The sequence below is a fragment of the Myiozetetes cayanensis genome, unplaced genomic scaffold, assembly GCF_022539395.1.
Source record: "Myiozetetes cayanensis isolate MyiCay16 unplaced genomic scaffold, myiCay2020 scf362, whole genome shotgun sequence".
Lineage (NCBI taxonomy): Eukaryota > Metazoa > Chordata > Aves > Passeriformes > Tyrannidae > Myiozetetes > Myiozetetes cayanensis.
In genome coordinates, this window is record NW_026087591.1 from 27,207 (window position 1) to 46,605 (window position 19,399).

General features: G+C 60.1%; 1 protein-coding gene across 1 annotated transcript; it reads right to left on the minus strand.

Annotated features, from left to right (window-relative positions):
* On the minus strand, positions 1 to 19,313 carry CCDC9 (coiled-coil domain containing 9; the record flags this gene model as incomplete). Its single annotated transcript, XM_050328131.1, has 11 exons — positions 1 to 30; positions 4,189 to 4,223; positions 7,284 to 7,410; positions 7,494 to 7,554; positions 10,307 to 10,348; positions 10,814 to 10,965; positions 12,936 to 13,085; positions 15,845 to 15,928; positions 16,641 to 16,797; positions 17,951 to 18,054; positions 19,125 to 19,313. Coding segments are annotated over 11 exons (1,131 nt in total), but the record flags the coding sequence as incomplete, so codon positions are not given.
* Positions 19,314 to 19,399: the final 86 nt, after the last annotated feature.

Sequence of the window (19,399 nt, forward strand, 5' to 3'; positions counted from 1 at the left end):
TCACAGTTGGGGGGGGGTCGCTGGATCGTCCTGTGGGGAGAGAGGAAAAAAAAGGGGTGGGGGCGTGAGGGGACCCCCAAAATTCCATGGAAAGAGGTCCCCCAAATTCATGGGAAAGGGATCCCCCAAAAAATTCCATGGGAAAGGGCATCCCCCAAAATTCCATGGGAAAGGGGATCCCCAAAATTCCATGGGAAAGGGGCATCCCCCCCCCCAAAATTCCATGGGAAAGGGGATCCCCAAAATTCCATGGGAAAGGGGCATCCCCAAAATTCCATGGGAAAGGGGATCCCAAAATTCCATGGGAAAGGCATCCCCCAAAATTCCATGGGAAAGGGGATCCCCCCAAAATTCCATGGGAAAGGGGCATCCCCCCCCCCAAAATTCCATGGGAAAGGGGGATCCCCCCAAAATTCCATGGGAAAGGGGCATCCCCCCCCCCAAAATTCCATGGGAGAGGATCCCCAAAATTCCATGGGAAAGGGCATCCCCCAAAATTCCATGGGAAAGGGGATCCCCGCCCCCCCCAAAATCCACGGCCTCCCCAGGTAGGGGTGGGGTCCCCAGGTGGGTCTGGGGGAGGTCTCCCGGGTGCCCCCCAGGTGAGTTTGGGACCCCCAGGTGAGTTTGGGACCCCCAGGTGAGTTCAGGGACCCCAAAGTGCCCCCTAGGTGGGCACAGGAACCCCAGGTGAGTTTGGGACCCCCAAGGTGAGCTCAGGACCCCCAGGTGAGTTTGGGACCCCCCAGGTGAGTTCAGGACCCTCCAGGTGCCCCCCAGGTGAGTTTGGGGACCCCCAAGGTGAGCTCAGGACCCCCAAGTGAGTTTGGGGACCCCCAAGGTGAGCTCAGGACCCCAGGTGAGTTTGGGATCCCAAGGTGAGCTCAGGACCCCCAGGTGAGTTTGGGGACCCCCCCAAGGTGAGCTCAGGACCCCCCAGGTGAGTTTGGGACCCCCAGGTGAGCTCGGGACCCCCCAGGTGAGTTTGGGGACCCCCCAGGTGAGCTCAGGACCCTCCAGGTGCCCCCCCAGGTGAGTTTGAGGACCCCCCAAGGTGAGCTCAGGGACCCCCCAGGTGAGTTGTGGAACCCCCAGATGAGTTCAGGGACCCCAAAAGTGCCCCCCTAGGCGGGCACAGGAACCCCCCAGGTGAGTTTGGGACCCCCCCAGGTGGGCACAGGACCCTCCAGGTGAGCTCAGGACCCCCCAGGTGAGTTTGGGGACCCCCCAAGGTGAGCTCAGGACCCCCCAGGTGAGTTCAGGACCCTCCAGGTGCCCCCCAGGTAAGTTTGGGGACCCCCCCGGTTGGGTTCAGGACCCTCCAGGTGAGTTTGGACTCCCCCAGGTGGGCACAGAACCCTCCAGGTGCCCCCCCAGGTGAGTTTGGGACCCCCAAGGTGAGCTCAGGACCCTCCAGGTGAGTTCAGGGACCCCCAAAACCAATCCCGGGGTCCGTCGGGAGCGGGAAGAGTTTAATGCAGGTACAGCCAAAGCCCCCCCTGCGAAGCAGCAGCGCCCAGGTGTGCCCAGGTGAGCCCAGGTGAGTGCCAAGTGTGCCCAGGTGTGCCAAGGTGAGTCATTCCAGCAGCTCCGAGCAGTGACACCCCAAAGACCCCAAAAGCCCCTCAGAGCCCCCCTGGAGTGAAGCAGCAGCCCCCAGGTGTGCCCAGGTGAGTGCCAGGTGTGCCCAGGTGTGCCCAGGTGAGTCATTCCAGCAGCTCCGAGCAGCGACAGCCCCCCAAAGACCCCCAAAATGCCCTCAGAGCCCCTCAGAGCCCCCCGAGTGAAGCAGCAGCCCCCAGGTGTGCCCAGGTGTGCCCAGGTGTGCCCAGGTGAGTCATTCCAGCAGCTCCGAGCAGTGACAGCCCCAAAGACCCCCAGAATGCCTCCAAAAGCCCTCAGAGCCCCCTGGAGTGAAGCAGCAGCCCCAGGTGTGCCCAGGTGAGTGCCAGGTGTGCCCAGGTGAGTGCCAGGTGAGCCCAGGTGTGCCAAGGTGAGTCATTCCAGCAGCTCCGAGCAGCGACAGCCCCCCAAAGACCCCCCAGAATGCCCCCAGGTGTGCCCAGGTGTGCCAAGGTGAGTCATTCTAGCAGCTCCGAGCAGCGACAGCCCCCCAAAGACCCCCCAAAATGCCCCCATAAAGCCCTCAGAGCCCCCATTGGAGTGAAGCAGCAGCCCCCAGGTGTGCCCAGGTGAGTGCCAGGTGTGCCCAGGTGAGTGCCAGGTGTGCCCAGGTGTGCCCAGGTGAGTCATTCCAGCAGCTCCGAGCAGCGACAGCCCCCAAAGACCCCCCAAAATGCCCCCAAAAAGCCCTCAGAGCCCCCTGGAGTGAAGCAGCAGCCCCCAGGTGTGCCCAGGTGAGTGCCAGGTGTGCCCAGGTGAGTGCCAGGTGTGCCAAGGTGAGCTCAGGTGAGTCATTCTAGCAGCTCTGAGCAGAGACAGCCCCCCAAAGACCCCCAAAATGCCCCAAAGCCCTCAGAGTCCCCTGGAGTGAAGCAGCAGCCCCCAGGTGTGCCCAGGTGAGCCCAGGTGAGTCATTCCAGCAGCTCTGAGCAGAGACAGCCCCCCAAAGACCCCCCCCAAATGCCCCCAAAAGCCCCTCAGAGCCCCCAAAGCCCCCAGGTGAGCTCAGGTGCCCCCAGGTGAGTCATTTCAGCAGCTCCAGCAGCGACAGCCCCCAAAAGCCCCCAAAATGCCCCCAAAAGCCCCCAGGTGAGCTCAGGTGCCCCCAGGTGAGTCATTTCAGCAGCTCCAGCAGCGACAGCCCCCAAAAGCCCCCAAAATGCCCCCAAAGCCCCCCCAGGTGAGCCCAGGTGAGTCATTCCGGCAGCTCCAAGCAGCAACAGCCCCCAAAATGCCCCCCAAAGCCCCTCAGAGCCCCCAAAGCCCCCCAGGTGAGCCCAGGTGAGTCATTTCAGCAGCTCCGAGCAGTGACAGCTCCCAAAGACTCCCCAAAGACCCCCAAAATGCCCTCAAAGCCCCCAGGTGAGCCGGGGAGCAGAAGGACGGACAGACACACACACGGTTTTGGGGGCCCAGGGGGCTTTTGGGGTTCCTTGGGGGTCACAGGGGGGTCCCTGGGGAGGTTTTGGGGTCCCTGGGGACGTTTTGGGGTCCTGGGGGGGTCATAGGGGGAGATTTGGGGGTTCCTTGGGGGTCACAGAGGGTCCTGAGGGGGTTCAGGGGTCCCTGGGGGTTGGGGTTCCTGGGGAAGCTTTGGGGTCCTGGGGGGTGCCTGGGGGTTTTGGGGTCCCTGGGAAAGTTTTGGGGTCCGGGGGTCCCTGGGGGAGATTTGGGGTCCCAGGAGGTCTCAGGGGGTTTTGGGGTCCCTGGGGAAGTTTTGGGGTCCTGAGTGGTGACAGGGGAGATTTGGGGTCCTAGGAGGGTCCCAGGGGTTTGGGGTCCCAGGGGGGTCTCAGGGGGTTATGGGGTCCTGGGGAAGTTTTGGGGTCCTGAGTGGTGACAGGGGAGATTTGGGGTCCCAGAGGGGTCTCGGGGGTTTTGGGGTGCTGGGGGTCTCAGGAAGGTTTTGGGGTCCCAGGGGAGGTTTTGGGGTCCCAGGGGGTTTTGGGGTCTCAGGGGGTTTTGGGGTCCTGGGGGTTTTGGGGTCCCGGGGGTCAGAGGGGCTCTGGGGGTCCCGGGGGTCAGAGGGGCTCCGTGGGGGTCTAGAGGGTGTTTTGGGGGTTTGGGGTGTTTGGGGGTTCCGGGGTTTTTGGGGTCCTGGGGGCTCGGGGGTCTCAGGGGGTTTTGGGGTCCCAGGGGTCAGAGGGTCTCGGGGGTCTGGGGTGTTTTGGGGGTGTTTTGGGGGTCTGGGGGTCCTGGGGGTCAGAGGGCTCCGTGGGGGTCAGAGGGGCTCTGGGGGGTCTGGGGGTCCCAGGGGTCAGAGGGGCTCCGTGGGGGTTTTGGGGTCCTGGGGGTCTGGGGGTTTTGGGGTGTTTTGGGGGGTCCTGGGGGTCAGAGGGGCTCTGGGGGTCTGGGGTGTTTTGGGGGGTCTCAGGAGGGTTTTGGGGTCCCAGGGGCTCTCAGGGGGTTTTGGGGTCTGGGGGTCCCGGGGGTCAGAGGGGCTCCGTGGGGGGTCTGGGGGTTTTGGGGAGTTTGGGGGGTCTCGGGGTGTTTGGGGTCCCGGGGGTCAGAGGGGCTCCGGGGGGTCAGAGGCTCCGTGGGGGTCTCGTTCTTACGGAAACGCACCCGCTGGAAATCCGTGATTTCCACCCCCGACACACCTGGGGGGGGGAGGGGACACTCAGGGCCTCCCAGTAACCACCAGTACCCTCCCAGTAACCCCTAGTAACTCCCAGTAACCCCCCAGTGCCATCCCAGTAAGCCCCAGTGCCCTCCCAGTAACTCCCAGTAACCCCCCAGTACCCTCCCAGTAACCAGCAGTACCCTCCCAGTAACCCCAGTAACACCCAGTATCCTCCCAATAATTCCCAGTGCTCTCCCAGTAATCCCCAGTAACTCCCAGTACCCTCCTAGTAACTCCCAGTGCCATCCCAGTAACTCCCAGTGCCCTCCCAGTCCCCTCCCAGTCCCCCAATCCCTCCCAGTTCCTCCCAGTCCTCCCAGTCCCTCCCAGTGCCCCTAGTCCCTCCCAGTGCCCCCAGTCCCTCCCAGTGCCCCCAGTACCTCGGGTGGGTCCCAGTGGCCTCGGGCTCCGGTTCCGTCCCAGTTTGGGGCTCGCCCCCTCGCACTGGGGGGACTGGGAGACCCCCCATGGCCGGGGGGTCGGGGGCCAGGGGGTCAGTCCTGGGGAGACAAACCAGTCAGAGCAACTGGGAGCACTGGGAGGGCACTGGGAGCTACTGGGACACACTGGGGGGCACTGGGATGAACTGGGAGTTACTGGGATGCACTGGGGGTTACTGGGATGCACTGGGGGGGTCACTGGGAGTTACTGGGATGCACCGGGGGTGTCACTGGGAGTTACTGGGAGCTACTGGGACGCACTGGGGGGTGTTACTGGGAGCTACTGGGACGCACTGGGGGGGTCACTGGGAGTCACTGGGAGCTACTGGGACGCACTGGGGAGTTACTGGGGTTACTGGGAGTTACTGGGATGCAGTGGGAGCTACTGGGACGCACTGGGGGGGTTACTGGGAGCTACTGGGACGCACTGAGGGGGTCACTGGGAGTTACTGGGAGCTACTGGGACACACTGGGAGTTACTGGGACGCACTGGGGGGTTACTGGGACACACTGGGTGTTACTGGGAGCTACTGGGATGCACTAGGGGGGTCACTGGGAGCTACTGGGATGCACTGGGGGGGTCACTGGGAGTTACTGGGACGCACTAGGGGGGTCACTGGGGGTTACTGGGAGCTACTGGGAGCTACTGGGAGCTACTGGGACACACTGGGGGGGTCACTGGGAGTTACTGGGACGCACTGGGGGTCACTGGGGTTACTGGGACACTGGGGTCACTGGGGAGATGCACTGGGGTCACTGGGAGTTACTGGGACGCACTGGGAGGTCACTGGGGGTTACTGGGACGCACTGGGGGGGTCACTGGGGGTTACTGGGATGCACTGGGGGGGTCACTGGGGGTTACTGGGAGTTACTGGGATGCACTGGGAGTTACTGGGACGCACTGGGGGTTACTGGGAGTTACTGGGAGCACTGGGGGTCACTGGGGTTACTGGGAGTTACTGGGACGTCACTGGGGGTTACTGGGAGTTACTGGGACGCACTGGGGGTCACTGGGGTTACTGGGGGTTACTGGGATGCACTGGGGGGTCACTGGGAGTTACTGGGAGTTACTGGGACGCACTGGGGGGGTCACTGGGAGTTACTGGGTGTTACTGGGAGCTACTGGGACGCACTGGGGGGGTTACTGGGACACACTGGGGGTTACTGGGAGCTACTGGGGCGCACTGGGGGTCACTGGGAGTTACTGGGATGCACTAGAGGGGTCACTGGGAGTTACTGGGACGCACTGGGGGTCACTGGGGGTTACTGGGAGTCATACTGGGACGTCACTGGGGGTTACTGGGAGTTACTGGGACGCACTGGGGGGGTCACTGGGAGTTACTGGGGGTTAATGGGACGCACTGGGGGTCACTGGGGGTTACTGGGAGTTACTGGGTCGCACTCGGGGGGTCACTGGGGGTTACTGGGAGCTACTGGGACGCACTGGGGGTCACTGGGGTTACTGGGACGCACTGGGGGTCACTGGGGTTACTGGGAGCTACTGGGACGCACTGGGGGTCACTGGGAGTTACTGGGAGTTACTGGGAGCACTGGGGGTCACTGGGGTTACTGGGAGTTACTGGGACGCACTGGGGTTACTGGGAGCTACTGGGATGCACTGGGGGGGTCACTGGGAGTTACTGGGGGTCACTGGGAGTTACTGGGACGCACTGGGGGTCACTGGGAGTTACTGGGAGCTACTGGGAGTCACTGGGGTCACTGGGAGTTACTGGGGTTACTGGGACGCACTGGGGAGTCACTGGGGGTTACTGGGAGCTACTGGATGCACTGGGGGTTACTGGGAGTTACTGGGATGCACTGGGGGTCACTGGGAGTTACTGGGATGCACTGGGGGTTACTGTGATGCACTGGGGGTCACTGGGGGTTACTGGGGTTACTGGGAGTTACTGGGGGTTACTGGGACACACTGGGGGTCACTGGGAGCTACTGGGACGCACTGGGGGTCACTGGGGTTACTGGGAGTTACTGGGACGCACTGGGGGTCACTGGGGTTACTGGGAGTTACTGGGAGTCACTGGGACGCACTGGGGGTCACTGGGAGTTACTGGGAGTCACTGGGGGTTACTGGGAGTTACTGGGACGCACTGGGGGGGTCACTGGGATGCACTGGGAGTTACTGGGACGCACTGGGGGGGTCACTGGGGGTCACTGGGAGCTACTGGGACGCACTGGGGGTTACTGGGATGCACTGGGGGGGTTACTGGGAGTTACTGGGAGCTACTGGGATGCACTGGGGGGGTCACTGGGGTTACTGGGGTCACTGGGACGTCACTGGGGGGGTCACTGGGAGTTACTGGGACGCACTGGGGGGGTCACTGGGAGTTACTGGGAGTTACTGGGATGCACTGGGAGTTACTGGGACGCACTGGGGGGGTCACTGGGAGTTACTGGGAGTTACTGGGATGCACTGGGAGTTACTGGGACGCACTGGGTGGGTTACTGGGGGGGTCACTGGGAGTTACTGGGAGCTACTGGGACGCACTGGGGGGGTCACTGGGGGTTACTGGGACATACTGGGATGCAGTGGGAGCTACTGGGACGCACTGGGGGGGTTACTGGGAGTTACTGGGACGCACTGGGGGTCTCTCCAGGCTCCTCCTCCTCGTCCTCGTCCAGGTCCTCCCACTGATCCTCGTCCTCCTCCGCGCTCTGGGAATGCCGGGGGGGCTTTTCCAGGGGCTTTTCCAGGGGGTTTTCCAGGGCCTGGGAATTCCAGGGGGGGTCAGGGAGGGGTTTGGGGGGTCCCCAAAATCCCCCAAAACCCCCCCAAAATAAAAAGGGGTCACCTGGGGGGTCTGGGGGTCCTCGGGGGGCTCCGGCTCTGGCTCCCAGCGGTCGTCGTGCATCCTGGGAAGGGGGGAATCCCGGGAAAACGGGGGGGGATCCGTGGGAATGGAGACCAAAAATCCTCGGGAATGGGGCCCAAAATTCATCAAGAATGGGGCCCAAAAATCCATGGGAATGGGGCCCAAAAATCCTTGGGAATGGGGCCCAAAAATCCTCGGGAATGGGGCCCAAAATTCATCAAGAATGGGGCCCAAAAATCCACGGGAATGGGGCCCAAAAATCCTCGGGAATGGGGCCCAAAAATCCTTGGGAATGAGGCCCAAAATCCTTGGGAATGGGGCCCAAAATCCTTGGGAAAGGGGTACCAAAATCATCGGGAATGGGGTACTGAAATCCATGGGAATGGAGCCCCAAAATCCTCGGGAAAGGAGCCCCAAATATCCATGGGAATAGGATACCAAAATCCTCGGGAAAAGGGTTCCAAAATCCTTGGGAAAGGGGCCCCAAAATCCATGGGAAAGGGGCACAAAAATTCATGGGAAAGGGACCCAAAATCCTCGGGAAAGGGACCCAAAAATCCCCCCAAATTCCCCCCAAACCCACACAGAACCCCCAAATCCCCTTAAGACCCCCCAGAGCCTTCCCCAACCCTCCCCAGGACCCCCAAAATCCCTCTCCAACACCCCCCTCCAACCCCCCAAATCCCCAGACCCCAGACCCCCAAACCTCCGACTCCAGGACTCCCCAGACTCCCCCAAAATCCCTCCAGGACTTACCCCAAATCCCCCAGGACCCCCCAGAACCCCCAAAATCCCCCAGGACCCCCAAAATCCTCTCCAAGACTTCCCCAAATTCCCCCAGGACCCCCAGACCCTCCCAAAATCCCCCAGGATCCCCAGACCTCCCCAAAATCCCCCAGGACTCCCCCAGACCTTCCCAAAATCCCCCAGGACCCCCAGACCTCCCAAAATCCCCTCAGGACCCCCCCCAAAATCCCCCCAGACCCCCCAAAATCCCCCCAGGACCCCCCAGACCCCCCAAAATCTCCCAGCACCTCTCCCCAGGACCCTCCAAAATCCCCCCCAGGACTCCCCAGATCCCCCCAAAACTCCCCCCAGGACCCCCCAGACCTTCCCAAAATCCCCTCAGGACCCCCCAGACCCTCCCAAAATCCCTCCAGGACTTCCCCAAATCCCCCAGGACCCCCCCAGGACCCCCCAAATCCCCTCAGGACCCCCCAGACCCCCAAAATCCCCTCCAGCCCCACCTGTAGGGTCTCCCCCTTCCCCGGCCCCTCCTGGCGCTGGGGTGAGGGGGCAGGAATCCCCAAAGTTGGGGTTTTGGGGGCGTTTGAGGTCCTCTCCCCCCTCCGGCACCTCCGGGACCCCCGAGAACCTGAAAGGGTGGGAGGAAAAAGGTCAGTTCAGAGACCCCAAAATCACCAAAAACCTCCCAAAACCCAGCTGGGACCCCCAAAATCAGCCAGGACCCCAAACCCACACCAGGATCCCCAAATCACACCCAGGGACACCCAAAACCCACCTGGGACCCCCAAAATACCCCAGCAAAGCGCTCAGGAGACCCCAAATCCCCCCAAATTCCCCTCAAGGAGCCCTAAATCCCCTCAAAAGGACACAGGTGACCCCAAATCCCTCCTAAATCCCTCAGGTGACCCCAAATCCCCCCCAAATTCCCCCCTAAATCCCTCAGGTGACCCCAAATTCCCCTCAAAGCGCTCAGGTGACCCCAAATCCTCCCCAGATGGACACAGGTGACTTGAAATCCCCCCTAAATCCCCCCTAAACCACCCCTAAATTCCCCCTAAATCACTCAGGTGACCCCAAATGCCCCCCAAAGGACAGAGGTGACCCCCAGCCCCACATTTCCTGGTGGTTTCTGGGTGTCCCACTCCCTCCTCCAGGCCCCGGTGGGGTCATGGTGCTGCTCCTGAGACCCCCAAATTGCCCCTAAATCCCCCTCAAACCACCCCAAATCCCCCCTAATCCCCCCCAAACCACCCCAAATGTCCCCTAAAGGACACAACTGACCCCAAATACCCCCAATCCCCCAGCCCCACATTTCCTGGGGTTTCTGGGCCCCACTCCTCCTCCAGGCCCCGTGGGGTCTGTGGTGCCACTCCTGGGACCCCAAATCTCCCCTTAAAGGGCTAAGGTGACCCCAAATCCTCCCTAACCCCCCAAATCCTCTGGAGCCCCCCCATCCCCCCAGCCCCACATTTCCTGGGTTTCTGGGCGTCCCACTCCTCCAGGCCCTGGCGGGGTCATGGTGCCGCTCCTGGGACCCCAAACCCCCTAAATCCCCCCAAATCCCCCTCAAACCACCCTCAAATCCTCCTAGAGGCCTCAAGTGACCCCAAATTCCCTAACCCCCTCAAATCTCTCATGTGAGCCCCCAGTCCCCTCCAGCCCCACATTTCCTGGGGTTTCTGGGTGTCCCACTCCCTCCTCCAGGTCCCGCTGGGGTCGCGGTGCCGCTCCTGGGACCCCCAAATCCCCCCTTAAAGACCCCAAATCCCCTCCCAAACCACCCCAAATCCTTCAGTTGATCCCAAAATTCCCCCAAATCCCTCTGGAGCCCCCCAGTCCCCCCCAGCCCCACATTTCTTGGGGTTTCTGGGTGTCCCACTCCCTCCTCCAGGCCCCGGGGGGGTCTCGGTGCCGCTCCTGGGACCCCCAAATCCCCTAAATCCCCTCAAACTACCCCCAAATCCCCCTAATCCCCCAAACCACCCCAAATGTCCCCTAAAGGACATCAAGTGACCCCAAATCCCCCAAATCCCCCCCAGCCCCACATTTCCTGGGGTTTCTGGGCGTCCCACTCCCTCCTCCAGGCCCTCCCGGGGTCGCGGTGCCGCTCCTGGGACTCCCAAATCCCCTTAAAGGGCACAGGTGACCCCAAATCCCCCTAACCCCCTCAAATCCCCCAGACCCCCCCCAGCCCCACATTTCCTGGGGTTTCTGGGTGTCCCACTCCTCCTCCAGGCCCCGGGGGTCGCGGTGCCGCTCCTGGGACCCCCCAAATCCCCCTCAAACCACCCCAAATCTGCTCCTCAAACCACCCTCAAATCCTCTCAGTTGACCCCAAATCCTCTGGAGCCCCCCCCAAATCCCCCAGCCCCACATTTCCTGGGGTTTCTGGGCATCCCACTCCCTCCTCCAGGCCCCAGTGGGGTCACGGTGCCGCTCCTGGGACCCCCAAATCCCCCCTTAAAGACCCCAAATCCCCCCCAAACCATTCAGGTGACCCCCCAGACCCACATTTCCTGGGGTTTCTGGGCGTCCCACTCCCTCCTCCAGGCCCCCCAGGGTCTCGGTGCCTCTCGAGGCGCTCGCGGTCGATTCGTTCCCGTTCCCGTTTCCAGCGCTCGTACTCGGCGCGTTCCCGGCCCGTCATCCACAGCGTGGGGTCCAGGGGGGGCCCCCCACCACCCTTGGGGCTCCTGTGACGACCCTGGAGGGGGACAACGAGGTGGGGAATGCCCTGAAATTCCATCCCCAAAAAAAAAACCCAAAAAAACCCTCAAAAATCGACCCAAAAAATCACTTGGGATGTGTCAGTGTCGATGGGAAAGCCACAGAGGAAGCCACAGATCAATCAAAAACCCAACCCAAGAGCCCAAAAAACCCAGCCACAAATCCAAAAAACCCTCCCAGGAACTCAAAAATCAGCAATAAACCCACCCAGGAACCCAAAAATCCCTCCCAGGAACCCAAAAAACCCACCCAGGAACCCAAAAATCAATCAAAAACCCACCCAGGAATGCCCAAATCAATCAAAAACTCATCCAGGAACCCAAACAACCCTCCCAGGAATACAAAAAGCCCTCTCAGTAACCCAAAAATCAACCAAGAACCTGCTCAGGAACCCCCAAATCAATCAAAAAGCCACCCAGGAACCCAAAAATCAACAATAAACCCACCCAGGAACCCAAAAACGCCACCCAGGAACTCAAAAAACCCACCCAGGAACACCCAAATCAATCAAAACCTCACCCAGGAACCCAAAAAACCCACCCAGGATCCCCCAAAATCCCCCCCTCCCCACCCCCAGAATTTGGGAAGCGTTTTGGGGGGATTTTGGGAATAATTTGGGGGGATTTGGGGGATATTTTGGGGCTATTTTGAGAGTATTTGGGGGATTTTTGAGGGATATTTGGGTGATAATTTGGGGATATTTTGGGTGGTAATTTGGGGATGTTTTGGGGATATTTCAGGGATACTTTAGGGGTATTTTGGGGATGTTTTGGGGGGTATTTGAGGGATATTTGGGTGGTAATTTGGGGATATTTGGGTGATAATTTGGGGATATTTCAGGGACGTTTTGGGGATGCTTTGGGGGTATTTTGGGGATATTTTTGGGGTATTTTGGGTGATATTTTGGGTGATATTTCAGGGATATTTTGGGGGTATTTTGGGGGTGTTTTGGAGATGTTTTAGGTGATAATTTGGGGATATTCCAGAGATACTTTGGGGGTGTTTTGGGGATGTTTTGGGTGATAATTTGGGGATATTTTGGGGATTATTTCAGGGATATTTTGGGGACATTTTAGGGATGTTTCAGGGGATATTTCGGGGATATTTTGGGGATATTCTGGGGATATTTTGGGGGTATTTTGGAGATGTTTTGGGTGGTAACTTGGGGATATTTCAGGGATATTTTGGGGATATTTCAGGGATATTTTGGGGGTATTTTGGGGGTGTTTTGGGGATGTTTTGGGTGATAATTTGGGGATATTTTGGGGATATTCCAGGGATATTTTGGGGGTGTTTTGGAGATGTTTTAGGTGACATTTTGGGGATATTTCAGGGATATTTTGGGTGATATTTTGGGGATGTTTTGGGGATATTTTTTTATATTTGGGGGATACTTTTGAGTGAATTTTGGGGCTGTTTTGGGGGTATTTTGGGGATATTTTTGGGACGTTTTGGGTGAAATTTTGGGGATATCCCAGGGATGTTTTGGGGGTATTTTAGGGATGTTTTGGGGGGTATTTGGGGTATATTTGGGTGGTAATTTGGGGATGTTTTGGGGATATTTCAGGGATATTTTGGGGGTATTTCGGGGGTGTTTTGGAGATGTTTTGGGTGGTAATTTGGGGATATTTTTGGGATATTTTGGGGATATTTCAGGGATATTTTGGGGGTATTTGGGGGATATTTGGGTGGTATTTGGGGTATATTTGGGTGGTAATTTGGGGATATTTTGGGGATATTCCAGGGATATTTTGGGGGTATTTTGGGGCTGTTTTGGGTGGTAATTTGGGGACTATTTTGGGGATATTTCAGGGATATTTTGGGGATATTTTGGGGACATTTTGGGGATATTCCAGGGATATTTTTGGGATATTTTGGGGGTATTTTGGGGTTGTTTTGGGGATATTTTGGGGGTATTTGGGGGCTGTTTTGGGGTCCGTTACCCACCCCCGCCGTGACCTTTCCGAAGTCGGGTCCCCCCCAGTTCCGGGTGTGTCTCCGGGGGGTCCCCCCGGGCCCCTCCCCCCCCAGGGCGGGGCCGCAGCGTCGGGGGTCGTCCAGGAAATTCCGAACTGGGTTCTTCTCAGGGACCCCCTCCTGGGGAAACACCACACTGGGAACACTGGGGGCACTGGGAGGGACTGGGGAGGGACTGGGGGGCACTGGGAGGGATGGGGGTCGGTCAGGAAATTCCGAACGGGATTCTTCTCAGGGACCCCCTCCTGGGGAAACACCACACTGGGAACACTGGGAGGGCACTGGGAGGGACTGGGAGGGCACTGGGGGGCACTGGGAGGGACTGGGAGGGACTGGGAGGGACTGGGAGGGATTGGGGGCACTGGGAGGGACTGGGAGGGACTGGGAGGGACTGGGAGGACTGGGAGGGGATCGGGGTCGTCCAGGAAATTCCGAACTGGATTCTTCTCAGGGACCCCCTCCTGGGAAACACCACACTGGGAACACTGGGGGCACTGGGAGGGACTGGGAGGGGACTGGGGGGCACTGGGAGGGGATTGGGGGTGCTGGGAGGGACTGGGAGGCACTGGGGAGGGACTGGGAGGGCACTGGGAGGGGATTGGGAGGGACTGGGAGAGGGACTGGGAGAGGATTGGGGGGCAGTGGGAGGGACTGGGAGGGGACTGGGGGGCACTGGGGGGCACTGGGAGGGACTGGGAGGGACTGGGAGGGGATCTGGGGCGTCCAGGAAATTCCGAACTGGGAGGCTACTGGGGACCCTCCTGGGGAAACACTGGGAGCACTGGGAGTACTGGGAGGCACTGGGAGGGACTGGGAGGGACTGGGAGGGGGATTGGGGGCACTGGGAGGGGACTGGGAGGATTGGGGGGCACTGGGAGGGGATTGGGGGGCACTGGGAGGGATTGGGAAGGACTGGGAGGGGATTGGGAGGCACTGGGGGCACTGGGAGGGACTGGGAGGGACTGGGAGTGTCAGGAAACTGGGACGGGATTCTGTCAGGGACCCTCCTGGGGAGACAGCACTGGGAGACACTGGGAGGCACTGGGAGGGACTGGGAGGGACTGGGAGGGGATTGGGGGCACTGGGAAGGACTGGGAGGCACTGGGAGGGGACTGGGAGGGACTGGGAGGGGATTGGGGGGCACTGGGAGGGACTGGGAGGGGATTGGGAGGGACTGGGAGGGACTGGGAGGGGATTGGGAGGGCACTGGGAGGGACTGGGAGGATGGCACTGGGGGCACTGGGAGGGACTGGGAGGGACTGGGAGGGACTGGGAGAGGGATTGGGAGGCACTGGGAGGGGATTGGGGGGCACTGGGAGGGACTGGGAGGGGATTGGGAGGGCACTGGGAGGGATTGGGAGGCACTGGGAGGGATTGGGAGGGCACTGGGAGGGATTGGTGGGCACTGGGAGGCACTGGGAGGGCACTGGGAGGGATTGGGAGGCACTGGGAGGGCACTGGGAGGGATTGGGGGCACTGGGAGGCACTGGGAGGGCACTGGGAGGGGATTGGGGGCACTGGGGGCACTGGGAGGGGATTGGGGGCACTGGGAGGGGATTTGGGGGCACTGGGAGAGGACTGGGAGGGATCGGGGTCGTCCAGGAAATTCCAAACTGGGTTCTTTCAGGGACCCTCCTGGGGAAACACCACACTGGGAACACTGGAGGCACTGGGAGGGACTGGGAGGGATTGGGAGGGACTGGGAGGGATTGGGGGCACTGGGAGGGACTGGGAGGGCACTGGGAGGGGATTGGGGGCACTGGGAAGGACTGGGAGGGACTGGGAGGGCACTGGGAGGGGAGTGGGGTGCACTGGGAGGGGATTGGGGGGCACTGGGAGGGACTGGGAGGGGATTGGGAGGGACTGGGAGGGGATTGGGGGCACTGGGAGGGGATTGGGGGCACTGGGAGGGACTGGGAGGGGATTGGGGGAACTGGGAGGGACTGGGGGGACACTGAGGGGATCACTGGTGATTACTGGTCTATACTGGTCCCTACTGGCCTATAATAGTTCTCAGTGGTCTGTACTGGTCCATACTGGTTTCTAGTGAGCCCTACTGGTCCCTGCTGTTCTGTACTGGTCCATACTGGTCTCTGCTATTCTGTACTGGTTTCTACTGGTCTACACTGGTGTGTACTGATTTCCAATAATCTGTACTGGTCCCTGCTGGTCTGTACTGGTTTATAATGATCCCTACTGGTCCCAGGTGTTCTGTACTGTCTATACTGGTCTGTACTGGTCTATACTGGTGTGTACTGGTTTCTAATGATCCCTACTGGTCCCTGCTGTTCTGTACTGCCTATACTGGTCTATACTGGTGTGTACTGGTTTCTAATGATCCCTACTGGTCCCTGCTGTTCTGTACTGTCTATACTGGTCCGTACTGGTCCATACTGGTCTGTACTGATTTTTAACGACCCCTACTGGTCCCTGCTGTTCTGCACTGTCTATACTGGTCTGTACTGGTCTATACTGGTTTCCAATGATCACTACTGGTCCCTGCTGTTCTGTACCATCTATACTGGTCTATACTGGTGTGTACTGGTTTCTAATGATCCGTACTGGTCCCTGCTGTTCTGTACCATCTATACTGGTCTGTACTGGTCTATACTGGTGTGTACTGGTTTCTAATGATCCCTACTGGTCCTTCCCATTCTGCACTGTCTATACTGGTCTATACTGGTCAGTACTGGTCCATACTGGTCTGTATTGATTTTTAACTATCCCTACTGGTCTCTGCTGTTCTGTACTGGTCTATACTGGTCTGTACTGGTCCGCACTGGTCTGTACTGATTTCTAATGATCTGTACGGATCTATACTGGTCTGTACTGGTTTAAACTGGTCTGCACTGGTCCATACTGGTGCGTACTGGTCTCACCCTGCGGCTCCGCTCGTACTCGGCGATTTTCTCCATCTCCTCGTTCATCTGCTCGATGTTCTGGAGCCGCCGCTGCTCCCACTCCTGGAACCCCCAAAATCACCCAAATTCACCCCAAAATCACCCAAATTCATCCCAAAATCACCCCAAAATCACCCAAAATCACCCCCAAAGCACTCCCACTCCTGGAACCCCCAAAATCATCCCAAAATCACCCCAAAACCACCCAAATTCACCCCAAAATCAGCCCAAATTCAGCCCCAAAGCTGCTCCCACTCCTGGAACCCCCAAAATCACCCAAATTCACCCCAAAATCACCCAAATTCATCCCAAAATCACCCCCAAATCACTCCCAAAGCTGTTCCCACTCCTGGAACCCCCAAAATCACCCCAAAATCACCCAAAAACAGTCCCAAAATCACCACAAATCATCCTAAAATCATCCCAAAATCACCCAAATTCATCACAAAATCACCCAAAAACACCCCAAAATCACCCAAAAACACCCCAAAATCACCCAAACCCACCCCAAAATCACCCCAAAATCACCCAAAATCACCCAAAAACACCCCAAAATCACCCAAAAACACCCCAAAATCACCCAAAACCACCCAAATTCATCCCAAAATCCCCCCCAAAGCTGCTCCCACTCCTGGAACCCCCAAAATCACCCCAAAATCACCCAAATTCACCCCAAAATCACCCCAAAGCTGCTCCCCAGGACCTCCAAAGCCCCCCAATGCCCCCCACCCCCAGGCCCCCCAAACCTCCCCCAAAAAACAAGACCCCTCCCCACCTGTGTTTTCCTGTCGGGTCCAGGGTCGCCCCCGCCCCTCCCCTTCCCCGGGGTCTCGGGCCCAGGACCCCAGGACCCCCAAAGGGGCCAGGGGGCCCCGAGCCCCCTCCTCCCCGCGGAGGCGCCCTGAGATTTGGGGGTCCTGGGGCTTCTTGTCCTTGGGGGTCGTTTGTCCTGGGGGAGATGAGAGGGTCAGGGAGTCCCTTCACTGAGACCCCACTCAGACCCCAAATCTGCCCCCCAGAACTCAAATCTGCCCCCCCATCGAGACCCCCCAGACCCCAAATCTGCCCCCTGACCCCAAATCTGCCCCCAGACCCCAAATCCGCCCCCCACATCGAGACCCCCCAGACCCCAAATCCGCCCCCCACATCAGAGACCCCCCAGACCCCAAATCTGCCCCCCAGACCCCAAATCTGCCCCCCGACCCCAAATCTGCCCCCTCCCCACATTGAGACCGCCCCAGACCCCAAATCTGCTCCCCGACCCCAAATCCGCCCCCACATCGAGACCCCCAAATCTGCCCCCTCCCCCATCAAGACCCCCAGACCCCAAATCTGTTCCCCCAGACCCCAAATCCACCCCCAGACCCCAAATCCGCCCCCCAGACCCCAAATCCACCCCCACATCGAGACCCCTCCAGACCCCAAATCTGCCCCCCCAGACCCCAAATCGCCTCCCCACATCGAGACCCCCCAGACCCCAAATCTGCACCCTCAGACCCCAAATCTGCCCTCCCCACATCGAGACCGCCCCCAGACCCCAAATCCACCCCCATCGAGACCCCCAGACCCCAAATCTGCCCCCCGACCCCAAATCCACCCCCACATCGAGACCCCCCGACCTCAAATCTGCCCCCAGACCCCAAATCCAACCCCCTTCAAGACCCCCCAGACCCCAAATCTGCCCCCCGACCCCAAATCTGACCCCCGACCCCAAATCCGCCCCCACATCGAGATCCCCCAGGCCCCAAATCTGCCCCCTCCCCATCAAGACCCCCTCGACCCCAAATCCGGCCCCCCACATCGAGACCCCCACCCCAAAATCCCCCATCGAGACCCCCTCCCCAGACCCCAAATCCCACAGGGGAGGGGTTTGAGACCCCCTCCCCCAGACCCCCCATAAACCCCCAAATCCCCCTTGTGGGGAGAGTCCCAGATTTCCTCCCCTCCCCCTCCCCCAAATTTCCCAAAGACCCCCCAAAAACCCCCAAGGACTCTGAGCCCCTCCCCTCCCCAAAGACCCCTCCCCTTATTCTGTGAGGGGGTCCCATGTGCCCCCAAAAAAACCCCTCCTGGGGTCCCACTCACCGTGGGGGTCCCTGGGGGTCTCTGTCCCCCCCTCTGCGGGGGGGGGGTCGGGACGTCACAGCCCCCCCCTCGAGCTCCGCCCGCCGCCGATCCTCCTCGATCTCCTGGGGGGGGGAACCGGGACCCCCAAATTGGGGTGAGGGACCCCCAAAATGATGACAGGGACCCCCAAAATGGGGACAGAGACCCCCAAATTGGGGACAGGGACCCCCAAAATGGGGGGCAGAGACAGAGACTCCCAGGGGGAGGCACAGGGACCCCCAAAATTGGGACAAGGACCCCCAAAATGAGGACAGGGACTTCAAAATGGGGACAGGGACCCCCGAAATTGGGGTAAAAGACCCCAAAATGGGGCAGGGAACCCCCAAAAATGGGGTCAGGGAATCCCAAAATGGGGGGGGGAAAACAGGGACCCCCAAAATGGGGACAGGGACCTCAAAATGAGGACAGGGAACCCCAAATTGGGGGGGGGGAGCAGAGACCCCCGAAATTGGGGTAAGGGACCCCCAAAATGGGGGCAGAGACCCCCGAAATGGGGGCAGAGACCCCCGAAATGGGGGAGGGGGGGACAGGGACCCCCAAAATTGGGGACAGGGACACCCAAATTGGGGTCAGGGACCCCCAGAATGAGGACAGGGATCCCTAAAATGGGGACAGCGACCCCCAAATTGGGGTAAGGGACCCCCAAAATGGGGGGCAGAGACAGAAACCCCTGGGGGGGGCACAGGGACCCCCAAATTGGGGTAGGGGACCCCCAAAATGAGGACAGAGACCCCCAAATTGGGGACAGGGATCCCCAAAATTGAGGGGGGGGTCTCCAATGGGGGCTCTCCAAGAAGGGGTCAGAAATTGGGGGGATTCTGATGGGGGTCAGGGAGGGCATAAATTTGGGGTGAAGGGTTTTGAGGGGGATCTGAAAAAGTGGTGGTGGGAGCCATAAATTGGGGGGCACAGGATTTTGGGGAGGGGTCTCCAGGAGGGTCTCACAGTCCCAGGGTGGGGGTCATAACCAAAATCCCCCTCAGGGGGGCATCAAGGGATGGGGTGGGGGGGTCTCAATGTCGAGGGGGGTCTTGATATGGGGGGTCCCGAAATTGAGGGAGGGTCCCGAAATTGAGGGGGTCCTGAAATTGAGGGGGTCTCGAAATTGAGGGGGGTCGTCGTTTCCCCCCACCTGGTACCGCCGAACCAGCGCCTCGTTCTTCCTGCGCAGGGCGGCGATGCGGCGATCCAGCTCGGCATCCTTCTCCAGGGCGGCCGCCTGGGGGGGCCAGGGGGGGTCACAGACCACCCAGAGACCCCCACGGACACCCCCCCCAAAAAATCCCCGAGCTCTGAGACCCCCGGGAGCCCCCCCAGAGTCCTGAGACCCCTCCCCAAACTGCCCCGGTCCAGCTCAGCGTCTTTCTTTGTGACCCCTGCCGCCCCAGGCTGGGGTTTTTTGGGGGC